General features: G+C 36.7%; 1 protein-coding gene across 1 annotated transcript in view; it reads right to left on the bottom strand.

Annotated features, from left to right (window-relative positions):
• Positions 1-1,824: 1,824 nt before the first annotated feature.
• Positions 1,825-14,004, bottom strand: part of LOC107563204 (oxysterol-binding protein-related protein 6-like) — a 53,783-nt gene continuing 41,603 nt past the window's right edge. The window contains exons 19-23 of the mRNA XM_016248011.1: positions 9,234-9,378; positions 6,423-6,573; positions 6,210-6,336; positions 2,970-3,092; positions 1,825-2,710 (exon numbers count right to left, since the gene is read on the bottom strand). Coding sequence (XP_016103497.1) covers positions 2,599-2,710; positions 2,970-3,092; positions 6,210-6,336; positions 6,423-6,573; positions 9,234-9,378 — 658 coding nt within the window. The 3' untranslated portion in view covers positions 1,825-2,598. The remainder of the gene's footprint in view (positions 2,711-2,969; positions 3,093-6,209; positions 6,337-6,422; positions 6,574-9,233; positions 9,379-14,004) is intronic.

Genomic DNA, 14,004 nt, shown 5'->3' with positions numbered 1-14,004 from the left:
GACCATTTGGGATGATCACATCCTGAGAAAATGGTGACCAATTGTAGAATGGGAGCGGGTGTGGGACACTGAGAACCACCTCAGACAAAGGGGTGCCAGAACTTAATTAACATACAGACCACAGCTGTTACAACAGGAGCAACTTCAACATTAAGTGTATAAAAGTTTGAGCTTAGGATGTTTGGGGTTCATTCTGACTCCGTTGAACCCAAGGTACTACATGTATTTTGTCACTGCTATGCTGTAATAAGCATCTTCATCGAGATCTTCAATGTCCTCATTACTTTTTCTTACACCGAACCAACTGCCCCATAGCATTTGCTTCCAAAGCATTTTCTGGAACACAGAAGCGCTGGGCACAAATTGAAAAAGAATTGGCAACTATTGTATTTGGATGTGAAAAATGTTAGCAGTACACATTTGACAGACACTTCACAGTAGACTGACAGTAGATCACTTTGAAATGATCATGAAAAAAAAAAACCTTGCTGGCATTCCTCTCCAAAAAACTAAAAAAAAACAAAAAAAAACTGCTGAAACTTCAGAAATACAACATGACAGTGACATATAAAAAAGGAACAGAGCTCCACATGGCTGATGCTTGAGGATCCTTCAACAATAATAATATAGAAACATCTGTTATAGGCCCCCGCTCTACATATTTTATTTTACTGTAAACTCAATAAAATTATTGTAGGTTAATGGCCAGAACACGTCTCAGTTCAAACACTGGCCTACATAAGCATCACTAATTGCACAGGTTCACAAGTGAAACGTGAGAGAAAATTGAATTGACCTGGTTGTTGTTTTAGAACATTAATCCCCGGTTTCAGACATGTTTTAAGGCTAGTCCCAGATTAAAATGCATGTTTGAGCGGTGTCAACAGAACAATAGAACTGACATTTTTAAAGATATGTCAGAGCAAGATATTTTCAGTCTCAAGATGCACACGTGTAACGTTTTCTTCTAAGGCATTTTTATAAAAGCTGCTTAAATATCTTAATTTAACTGAGGCCTAGTCCTGGTTTAAACTAAGCCCCATCAGTGAGTTTTTCCACACGCTTTTCCACTCCACTCCACTTTACGCTCTACAGTGTCTTGAGCATGACATGGCATTCTAAAAACGAGGCGCTCTAGTCAAAATAAGTTTAAAAGTAAAAAAAAACAAAAAACATATACCTTGCAACTCCCCCTCAAATTCCACTGACTTGTGTTTTTCCAATCAAAAACATGTGTGTGACTTGTGAATGCCTTTTAGAATGTCCTGCGACGGGGCCCACCATACACTGGGTGCGGAGGTGTCCCGTTTGCCCATGCTACTCAGTGGCAAAGTACATGTAGTATCTTTGGTGCAACTGCTATGCTGCAATACACATTTTAATAAAGATCTTTAACTTCAATTATTTACAATAGCTGTAATGAAGTGAGAAGCGAATTATGAAGGAGGATGCAGGAAATACTTTTAATTGACAAAATAACCTCAAACAAGTAGCAGCTGCTTCGCAGTAGCAGCTGCTTCACAGCTGACTGCTGCACACAAACATAAATTGCCCCAGGCCTAGTCCTCTCTCCCTCCACTGTCATTACTCCTCCTTTCAGTTTATGCTTCCAAATCAAGTCAAGTCACCTTTATTTGTATAGCGCTTTGACAATCTGTATTGTATAGTGTCAAATAGGAAAATAGTTTGTCAATAATGCAAGAGGACAATAACAAAGCCATTTTCCAGCTTAAGTCAATTCATTGAAGATTCAGTGATGTCACCATCTTCCAGAGCTACCCTTCGTCCTCCCCCCCACATGGCAAATACAAGTGCAAACCTGTGTTCAAATTTAATATTTATTCAAGTCTCATCTGATTGGAAATGCATTCATACAAGAAATTGCACACAACCCGATTACACTTTTCACCAAAATATTTTCAGCAGATCTGGTTGAAAATCCAAAAAGATGTAATTTTCATTGTTAATTTGAGGAATTTCCTAGCACAAATTATTTTATACAGTGAGATCATGCAAGATTTTCTATCAGAAATAATTAAATCCATCCGTTAAAAAAACAACTTACAGCAAACAGTATAGACATGCATTATTTACACATTAAGGTCTATTGGAATGGGAAACATTCTGTACTAAATCACTATAGTTAGCTAAGATGGAATATATATATGATTAATACATGATCAGTAAATGTCCTTTAGTGTAATGTCCCAAAGTCCATTACTGTCTGGGAGGTTCCTAAATCCCTGACATTAGGCCTCATCTTTCAATAAAAAAAAAAAAGACTTCAAAACAAAAAAAGTATATTTTTAAGACATCTATTCATTACACATAATATGGAGAGTATTTTTGATTAACACAAACCTATTTTTAAATCATCACTAAAAATGAGAGATGTATGGCTTTAGGAATATCACAATTTAGATTAAAAAGCACCAAAACTCCATTCCTACATTGCCAGTTAAGTCTTTTGATTGTTCTAAAATTCACAACAGTTATATAAAATATAATTATATACATACACTAACCATACTGACATGCCAAAATTCATGAGTTTCGCTAACAGAATACTGGGATGTCACAAATCGCAGGACTTCAATTTCAACACCACAAATCCAGATTTTCAGTGCTGGCAAATCCTGGATTTTCTCGAATCTTCCAATAGATTCCATTTGTCACCCACACCTCTCTTCCAGCGTGATCTATGGTTTTTCTGATGAAATATTTGTACATTGGAATTGTAAATACCTTATTTAAAACACTTTATTAGTTCATGAATGATCTATGTTGATTCACTCTGAATATGCAGAAGTTCATGGCTATTTTTAAATATTTATATTATTTGCAGAATATATTCCATTAACATATGTGGTCCTCTGACATATTTAATTATAAATCTGAGGATGAATTATTTTCTTCAGATTACCAGCAGATTTTAGAAACAGAAATATAGAATAAATATTGGGACTCACACAAAGAAACGTGGAACATGCTCTTCACCCCTCTTGGTCATTGCCTTCCGTCTTTCACGTTGTTTCTCCTCTATTTCATCTTTACGTTTATCGGCTTCTTCCACTTTGCCATCTTCAAGAAGCCTATAAGTTAAAAAAATAGCTAACACAAATACATCTCAATATCTTCACTTGCTATGTTATATGCACTAAAATAATGACATTCAGGTAAATTTGACCAAAATGGCAAACTACAAAACTTTGATAACTGAAATGAGTATACCAACTACAATGAATAAAACCTTATAGGTATACTCAGTGATTAAAGTTCCGTCGCTACGTCGGATTTCCGTCAGTTCATAAAGACGGTCACTTGCTTCATTCCTGAATGATTCAGCCGTTTGAACGAATCAATTTAATGAATGATTCAGTGAAAAAATCAGTGACTTGCTGCCACCTGCTGGCCGATTTAGTTTCATTTTTAGCATAATTTCAGTTATTTAAATCATATTTCTGTATTCAAAATTTTATATTTAAAACATTAATCTCCACATTAATTTATGAATTTAATTGCACTCATGCTACCTCTGAGCCTCATTAAACATCTGAAAATGTACCTACAAGCCACTTTTGTGTTCTTCTGTGCCACCTCTGTAGTACAAATTAATTTATTAATACTAATTTCATATGATTGGTAACTTATTTGTCTTATTCTACTTCTTATTATATTGCAGGGGTTAAAGCAAAAAAAAAATCTTTTGACTGAATTTTTCTTCGACCAAACCCCCATACCTGTCACACACCCAGTTTAAGAGCAGTTTTTTTTCTTGTAATTAGGAGCGCTTGTCCTCCTAATTAAATTTAGGAGCACCTTCTGATCAATAATCAAAAATTCTGATCAAAAATTAGCCTTCCGTTTTAGCCCACGTTTAATGAGGCTCAGAGGTAGGCATGAGTGCAATTCAATTCATAAATTCAGGTGGAGATTAACGTTTTAAATATAAAATTTGGAATACAGAAATATGATTTAAATAACTGAAATTATTTGCTGAAAATGAAACTAAATCCGCCAGCAGGTGGCGGCAAGTCACTTATATTTATCACTGAATCATTCATTCAATTGATTCGTTCAACGGCTGAATCATTCAGGAATGAAGCAATTGACTGTCTTTATGAACTGACGGAAATCCGTTGTAGCGACAGAACTTTAATCCCTGTATACTCCACCCAAAAATGAAAATTCTCTTTTCTTTTCTTTCTCATCCACATGCTGTCCCAGATGTATAGACTGATTTTCTTTAGACGATGCAGAAGCACTAAGGACTGTTACACAAAGTTTCAAAACATGCTTACATCACACATCTGTAGAAAGAAAGTAATGAACGAGGTGATGAGATGAGGAGAGAATTTGCATTTTTGGGTGGAGTTTCTCTTTAAGTATCAAATAGTGTAAAGTCAGTTTCTTAACCTGCAATAAAAATTAGTACAACTGTTAGAGAAAGGTGATGCTGACACCAATCTTTACAAATTATTTACTGGCAATGATGCTTCAGCCAAGGTTTTGAAAGTATAAATTACAGTGCAAAAGGTCAAATAGATTGTTTTCTCTCTAATTATTGGACACATACCTTTGGTCTGGACGGAAACGAGTGTCTGTTAGGGGCAATTTATCCTTTATATCAGGCGTCAGTTCATTGAGCTCTCTGGCATACTGGGAGAAGCCATAGTAGTCAAAGTAATCATCTGGTTGAGGATCTGTGAATTATGATAGAAACAATTTAATTAAACATCCAACTAAACAATGTAAATTGGTTAAGAATATTGTGTGCATGGTCACTTACTGGGCTTCCAAATGCATTGTGGGTTGGGAAGTGTATCACAGAAGATGCCTTCATGCCATGATCCCCCGAAGCGGTGAAGCACTCTGCCAACACGGTCAAGGACAGTGCCCTGCACTTCATTCTTGCTGTTTTCGTCATCCCAGTACCGCGACTGGACAAATGAGAATTACATTAGGTTTATATAGACGTGTGACGATTTTACGTAAAGCTGGAAATCTGGTCTTAATTTGTACAAAGATTCTTGGTTTTACAGTGTCCTCCACAAATATTGACACTGCCAAACAACTCCTGTTTTACTGCCTCCACATTGTGATGTTGTGGAGGTGATCAGGTGCAAGTTACAACACATCAGTTCTTACTCTACCTGATCTCCCGCCCAGCAGTGGTGAGCAGTTAGAGAGTGGGGTATATACCCACATTTGCAGTCTTCGTACTTGACCACTTGTCTGCTTACTTGAACACTTGGGCCAAATACAGGAAATACATCAAGTGGGCATAAATTATTGGGTAATGAGAAGTTCTACCTACACTTGTGATCACAAGCGTATGTAGAACTTCTCATTACCCGATGAGACACACTTGTAGTGTTGTAAAAATGCAAGTGCTTATTTTGATTTTCAATACTTTGCATTTAAAAATAAACTTCTGAATGTCTGTTCAGTAGTCACTATAACAGATTTACGACACAATTTATTAATTGTGGTGCTTCTAATTAAGTGATAAAAAGCAGTTGCAAATGTTGTACAAAAACATACTCATCTGTGCACCAATAAAACGTGCAGCACTTTGTGTTTTACTACCAGCATAACATTGATTATTTTCTATGTAGTGAACTACACTGTATAGAAAGCTTTGCTGGGCTGTGAGATCTGGGCTTCACCTGAGATTCAGAGCCAAATTAGAGGAGTAATAATGACTTCAGAAAGAAGGCAGCATCACTGTTTTTACACAGAGATAGGTAGGTCTATTAGTAAAATCAGTAACACTTTACAATAAGGTTCATTAGTTAACTACTTTAGTTCACATCAACTAAGCATGAACAATACTTCTACAGCATTTATTAATCTTAGTTCTGTCATGACAACTCTCAGAGAGATTGGCATGGTAATGTACATGACAATGTTAATGTATTTGGTCTTGGCGGAATAGAACTGCTGCTGCTGCGGCAGAGCAAGTACCGAGACTTGCTACTGCCAATACATCCACAACATGCTGCTGTGAGCAATGTAAGAAATATTGCTGCTGCAAATATAACATTCATGTAAATAAAAATTAGTACAACTGTTAGAGAAAGGTGATGCTGACACCAATCTTTACAAATTATTTACTGGCAATGATGCTTCAGCCAAGGTTTTGAAAGTATAAATTACAGTGCAAAAGGTCAAATAGATTGTTTTCTCTCTAATTATTGGACACATACCTTTGGTCTGGACGGAAACGAGTGTCTGTTAGGGGCAATTTATCCTTTATATCAGGCGTCAGTTCATTGAGCTCTCTGGCATACTGGGAGAAGCCATAGTAGTCAAAGTAATCATCTGGTTGAGGATCTGTGAATTATGATAGAAACAATTTAATTAAACATCCAACTAAACAATGTAAATTGGTTAAGAATATTGTGTGCATGGTCACTTACTGGGCTTCCAAATGCATTGTGGGTTGGGAAGTGTATCACAGAAGATGCCTTCATGCCATGATCCCCCGAAGCGGTGAAGCACTCTGCCAACACGGTCAAGGACAGTGCCCTGCACTTCATTCTTGCTGTTTTCGTCATCCCAGTACCGCGACTGGACAAATGAGAATTACATTAGGTTTATATAGACGTGTGACGATTTTACGTAAAGCTGGAAATCTGGTCTTAATTTGTACAAAGATTCTTGGTTTTACAGTGTCCTCCACAAATATTGACACTGCCAAACAACTCCTGTTTTACTGCCTCCACATTGTGATGTTGTGGAGGTGATCAGGTGCAAGTTACAACACATCAGTTCTTACTCTACCTGATCTCCCGCCCAGCAGTGGTGAGCAGTTAGAGAGTGGGGTATATACCCACATTTGCAGTCTTCGTACTTGACCACTTGTCTGCTTACTTGAACACTTGGGCCAAATACAGGAAATACATCATAAATTATTAAATTATTGGGTAATGAGAAGTTCTACCTACACTTGTGATCACAAGCGTATGTAGAACTTCTCATTACCCACACTTGTAGACTTGTAGTGTTGTAAAAATGCAAGTGCTTATTTTGATTTTCAATACTTTGCATTTAAAAATAAACTTCTGAATGTCTGTTCAGTAGTCACTATAACAGATTTACGACACAATTTATTAATTGTGGTGCTTCTAATTAAGTGATAAAAAGCAGTTGCAAATGTTGTACAAAAACATACTCATCTGTGCACCAATAAAACGTGCAGCACTTTGTGTTTTACTACCAGCATAACATTGATTATTTTCTATGTAGTGAACTACACTGTATAGAAAGCTTTGCTGGGCTGTGAGATCTGGGCTTCACCTGAGATTCAGAGCCAAATTAGAGGAGTAATAATGACTTCAGAAAGAAGGCAGCATCACTGTTTTTACACAGAGATAGGTAGGTCTATTAGTAAAATCAGTAACACTTTACAATAAGGTTCATTAGTTAACTACTTTAGTTCACATCAACTAAGCATGAACAATACTTCTACAGCATTTATTAATCTTAGTTCTGTCATGACAACTCTCAGAGAGATTGGCATGGTAATGTACATGACAATGTTAATGTATTTGGTCTTGGCGGAATAGATCTGCTGCTGCTGCGGCAGAGCAAGTACCGAGACTTGCTACTGCCAATACATCCACAACATGCTGCTGTGAGCAATGTAAGAAATATTGCTGCTGCAAATATAACATTCATGTATGCTATATAGGGGTTACTTCATGTATCACCTCGTAGCAGATGGTGGAGGGTTTCAGAAGCAAGCTGCAACTGCTACGGCAAGCACTAGTCATATATTTGAATATATATATATTTGAATATATATATATATATATATTTGAATGTTGAGCAGTGAGCTCATTGGCTACCGATACAGGAGAACCACTTGTGCCAAGTGATAACGATGTCATTAGGTCAGATTGAGTTAGACCTATCTGACTGCGCCATCTACCGTTTCATGGCAGAACTCTGTATTTAATGTTAATTTCAACATTTACAGTACTAATGCATTATTAAAATCAAAAGTTTTGCTTGTTAACATTAGTTAATGCACTGTGAATTAACATGAACTAACAATGAACGACTGTATTTTCATTAACTGACAATAACAAAGATTAATAAACTAACAATGAACTATGTTTATTACGCTATGTTAGTTAATACATTATAATAAGTTCCATTAGTTAATGTTAGTTAAAGTTACCGTAAAATCTGTTGACTTTATTAATCTTTCTTGCAGAATGTGCCAGTGGTCAGGGAAAAAGGAAAAAAGGGAAAAAACACTTCTTGTGTTTTGGTGTTGTTCTAATGCCTTTGTTTTTCAGACCACAAAAGGATAAATAAAAAAAGCGTATGCTGGTCCATATGATGGCACTGAATAGTGACCAGCTTCAAGCTTTCACAAGAAAAAAAAAAAATATTCAAAAGTATCACAGATTGATCAAATGTATGGGTTACAAGTGTTCTGAAGGTACATAATAGGTTTGGTAAAAAAAAACAAAAACAAAAAAATATATAATTTATATTAATTATTTAGCAAACATTTCAATCTGTAATTTAGCAAAAAATCCCAACCTTGGCCGATCTGCTTTGAATGAGATTAACTAATCTGGATTTCTGCGCTATAATAATCTTGATTCAATCATTTGATTTAAACATTTTGAGAAATTAAAACAAAACGTGACTCTCAGCTCCTAGAAATTTATGCACTACTTTATTCTCTAATGAATATCTCTGTTGTTGCAACAGCAAAGTAAGTTCTCACATTCACATGTGTCAACTGACAACCGGAATTCTAGTCTGGAGATATTCACCTTGGAGAAGAAAGTAAACTTATTTACACTTATATACACAAACTTAAAACACGACACTCAGAAAACCCCCAAAAGCATTTATGTTTTGTTTAGATAAATCTAGATTACTCAAAGCTGTGCACTTGTGCACTTTGCTAATATGAACGTTCAGTCATGTACAACAGACCAACAGCCCAGGCCTACAACCAGATCCTATCAGATGCCCTCAGAACACTTATGGCACAAGTTGTATATGATTATTCTTTGATACTTTTACATTTTTCTGTTAACGCTTGAAGCTAGTCACTATTAACTTCCATGACATGGAGTGCAAGCTCCTTTTGTGGTCTGAAAAAGAAAGAAGGTCATACAGCATTAAAACATCACCAGGGTGAGTAAATAATGACTGAATATTTATAGTGTAAGTGAAGAAATACAAAAACAACTAAAACTCACTTTGACAAATGTGATCTTGCAGGTGCACTCATTGTTGTTGAGATTACGAATGACGATGTCACCATAGTGCTCGAGCGATCTCTGTTGACTGAACACATTGTGGATGCAAGTGACTGCTTTATTCCACTCATAATGATCACCGTAGCTGAAGAGGAAAGAACAATCAGAAAAATTCATCAGATACACAGTGACCAGATTATTTTGTTCAATTTATGGAATATAGTACACAACTAGTTAATAAAAAAGAAAAAACAATTTTCCTTGGATTTCGACGATACAGATGTGGCCTTTAAGAAATGCACACTTTTACAAACTGCAGCACTCAATTCGTCACATGTGATCTGTGTCCATCTCACAATTTAATTAGTTTATTAGCACCCCCTCTGAACTGTTAAGCCCCCCCTCCTCTTAGCACCCCCAACAAAAAAATCCTGGATCCGCCACTGAGGCTAATTCAATGCGAAACTAAAAGCAAACAGCGTTGTCGCGCAGCCTACCTCTCTCATTCGGCATTAATCCAATTAAATGTGTCCATATTTGCAATGTATTTGAATGCTAAACTATTATTTATTATGTAAACCAGGCTTACTTGACGCGCTTAAAAAAACATCCTCGTCACATGAGCAAATGTGTGTTTGGCCCGAGCTCAGGCTGAACGGCACGGATTGTACGCAGTACGCACTATTTAAATTAGCCAGTGTATCTATATGTTTGGTTGACTATTTTATTATGATAATGAACAGGCTGCAACGTTTGCAATGCTGTATTGTGAGGCGCCGGTGCGATCAAACAGCGGAAACAAACAACAAAAAAAATACTCCGTAATTTTTGGTCATACAGATCATTCGAAACTGCAATGTTTTATTTATTTCTGTCATCTTGGTTTCCTTTCCGTGGACTTTCGTAGAGCGCCACGCCACACAAATAGAACCAAACTCAGCCAAATTAACAGATTAACCAAACGAAACGAAAATGAGAGATGCTGCTATTTAATTCAAATATTTCACACAATCATTCATTTTATATATAGGCTATGATTTAATAAAAACAGATTGTTATTTTTAAACTTAATTTTTGTTGCTTGTCTGCGCTTTTTCTCTTCTCCGACCCCGCAGCTCTCTCCGATAGCTAGTGTTAGTGGCATCAGTCCAGGTGTTTCCAGGTTTTTCTCGTGCTATTTCTCCAGGAGAGTTTGGTGTCGCACATATTGCACCCAACTATGCATTCTTATCCTTTTCTCCGATGAACTGAAAATAACAGGAGTGTGTCTCTCTCACAAATGTAGAATCCATCTCTGCAGTCATCTCAACCATCTAATTCCAGCAACAGGAAATAGATGAACTATTTTACCCGCAGATTTTTTTCTCTGGTGCCGTTTTGTGGTTTTGGTAAATTCACCACTTAATTTTGAGTTAAAATATGTTGTTGTAACTTGGATTACTGGATAACTACTGGGATTGTAACGAGTAATAATATTACCCACATTTTATTAGTAATGCGTTATATTACTGCGTTACAGCAAAAAGTAATATACTACTGTATTATTATTACTTTTGTAATGCGTTACTCCCAACACTGTTTATTGATGTAGAAATAAGAGTTGTTTTGTTTGCAAGGAGGGAGTGAAATTACAGTATTGACCATTTTATATAAAAATGTTTGTACAGTTCAGTACTGTTGTTCAAAAACAGAAGTGAAAAAAATAAATATCAGTTCTCGGCCATATAAACACAAATAATCAGTATCGTTCTAAAAAAACATCAATTTCTGTCGATCTCTTGTATATTATTTTATTTTTTTAATCTCTGCAGTCATCTCAACCATCTAATTCCAGCAACAGGAAATAGATGAACTATTTTACCCGCAGATTTTTTTCTCTGGTGCCGTTTTGTGGTTTTGGTAAATTCACCACTTAATTTTGAGTTAAAATATGTTGTTGTAACTTGGATTACTGGATAACTACTGGGATTGTAACGAGTAATAATATTACCCACATTTTATTAGTAATGCGTTATATTACTGCGTTACAGCAAAAAGTAATATACTACTGTATTATTATTACTTTTGTAATGCGTTACTCCCAACACTGTTTATTGATGTAGAAATAAGAGTTGTTTTGTTTGCAAGGAGGGAGTGAAATTACAGTATTGACCATTTTATATAAAAATGTTTGTACAGTTCAGTACTGTTGTTCAAAAACAGAAGTGAAAAAAATAAATATCAGTTCTCGGCCATATAAACATACAAATAATCAGTATCGTTCTAAAAAAACATCAATTTCTGTCGATCTCTTGTATATTATTTTATTTTTTTTATCTTCTCAGAGTTCATGCAATATGATTGGAATGAAATTAACGTGCTATTAACTGGTTTCCAGATTTTACAGTGAGCAGGCTCAGCCCTGCGTTTGGGTAGAGAGAAAAAAAATGAATCACTACTGTGCAGACTCTGGCTCCAAATTACATCATTTTTGCAAGATGACAGCAGCCATACTGAGATGTTTTGGCTTCACTTTTCTGTAGTGGAAGGAAGTGGAGAAACATCGTTCATCTTTTTTTACAGTCTATGGTAACTACTGTAAAATGTGACGAGACATTTATTGGTCAATGTTTCTGCGAAAAAGACTAATGAAGAGATCTAAGATTAAAACGCAGAAGATGAAGCTGGTGAAAACATATAGCATTTTACAGCATCACCTCATCTGTACTTGCAAAAAACGCAGACCCTGTGTCTTTATTTTATGTTATTTAGATTTATTTATTTAGCCCGCACCCTGTAGCTAGAATGCATATCGCTTGTCTGTCAAGATCGGGAAAACACAAATTTGAAATTGGGCAATTTTGTCAATTTGTTCGTTCAAATAGTGTAAACGGTCTTTGGCCAGGAAGATGGGATATTTGCACTGTTTATTTGAAAGGAGTTATGAACGGCATTTCTTAATTTGATGTTTCCTGACGTGCACTTATAATGTTACTATGATTTTTACATCAAAAATTGCCATAATTTAGAATTCTTTTTTTTTTTACCCTGATTATAGCCCTCCGATTTGAACGCTCTGTTGGAAAGGGTGTGCCTGTTTTAGGCTTCAATGGACCATTGCTATGATTGGCTAACATCTTTTCATATGAAATAAGTATTACACGTGGACCTCTCTCAAAAACTTTTACGCAGAGAGTCCTAACGTTGCAAAAGGGAGCAGAATTTCAACAGTCTTCTGACCTATCAGTGGGAAAGTGTTTGTGATGAGAACTTTAGCCTCATACTAGAGTCATCTGAAGCAGTGAATGGATCTCTCACCCAGTCAAACTGCACACTGTTGTTGGAAAAAGTTGTTATATTTTCAAAAGACTCTGTATTTCCTTGCTCGAGTTTCCTGCCCCACATCTCCAGTTTTCAAATGAATGAGCTGACTTGGTCTGCCAGATATGGTAGGTAATTGTCTCTGCCCTGCAGTTGGAGGTATAGTTGATTCAACTTGAAGATAATGTCGCTGAGATATGCCAGCTTCATTAGAAATTGTTTATTACAAAACTTGCTGGCAAGCTAATTCAAACCTTCTTCCTGCAGAAAAATTTGAATTTGCTCCCGGAGCTAAAACACTCTGGACAGCACTTTGCTGCAGGAGAGCCATCTTGCCAACAGTGCGATCGTTGCCAATCTCCTCACAGAACGAGGAAAAAAGTAATGAATTCAGTGGTCTTGTTTTGATGTAGTTGACCGTGATAACTTCAGACAAAACATTATTTAACGTAGGGCTTAACTGCCATGATGCAAGTGCTTCTCAATGTATAATGCAGAGTGTCCACTGCGCTTTCATAAATCCTGTAAATAAACTCCCAAGCAGTCCTCCCATTTAATCCCAGCCTCTTGTCAAGTATGAATCTATAATCTTAAAAAGTTAATCAGTCGTGGCTCTTTTTGGGATGCATTTGCAAAACAGTAAATCCTCATTCAGTGACTCAAAATCAACAAATCGCATATAAGCTATTAACCAACTGTCCTTGTTGCTATCAGTGGCCTCATCGACTTATAAAGTGCAAAGCGCTTTCGTCTAATTTTCTCAATGATCTGTTCCTCAATGTCATTTGCAATATCACAAATTCGTATTTATTATGGAGTCATTAGAATTATGAGAAAGCCCACTCCCTTGGTTGAAAAGCAACCCCACACAAGGATGGTCTCAGGATGCTTCACTGTTGGCACAACACGGGACTCATGATAGCGTTCACCTTTTCTTCTCCGAACAATCGATTTTCCAGATGTCCCAAACAGTCGGACGGGAGCTTCATCAGAGAAAATAACTTTACAAGGATTGGACAGCAGAAGACTGGTGCACTTCCTGCAGAATTTCAGACGGTCCTTGGCATTTTTCTTGGAGAGAAGTGGCTTCTTTGCTGCCCTTCTTGACACCAGGCCGTTGTCCAAAAGTCTTGGCCTCACTGTGCGTGCAGATGCTTGCACACCAACCTGCTGCCATTCATGAGCAAGCTCTGCACTGGTGGAGACACGATTCTGTAGCTGACTCCTCAGGAGGAGACGGTCCTGGCGCTTGCTGGACACTCTGGGACATCCTGAAGACTTCTTCACTGCAGTCCAACCTCTCTCCTTGAAGTTCTTGATGATCTGGTAAATGGTTCTTTCAGGTGCAATATTCTTTGTAGCAATTTCCTTGCATGTGAGGCCATTTTGATGCAAAGCGATGATGGCTGCACGTGTTTCTTTGGAGGTAACCATTTCTAACAAGCACAATGATTGGAAGCGCTTCTTCCCT

The sequence above is a fragment of the Sinocyclocheilus grahami genome, unplaced genomic scaffold (assembly GCF_001515645.1).
Source record: "Sinocyclocheilus grahami isolate Dianchi unplaced genomic scaffold, SAMN03320097.WGS_v1.1 scaffold862.1, whole genome shotgun sequence".
Classification (NCBI taxonomy): Eukaryota; Metazoa; Chordata; class Actinopteri; order Cypriniformes; family Cyprinidae; genus Sinocyclocheilus; species Sinocyclocheilus grahami.
Note: the sequence above shows the minus strand (reverse complement) of the source record. Positions and strands in the feature narration are given on the sequence as shown.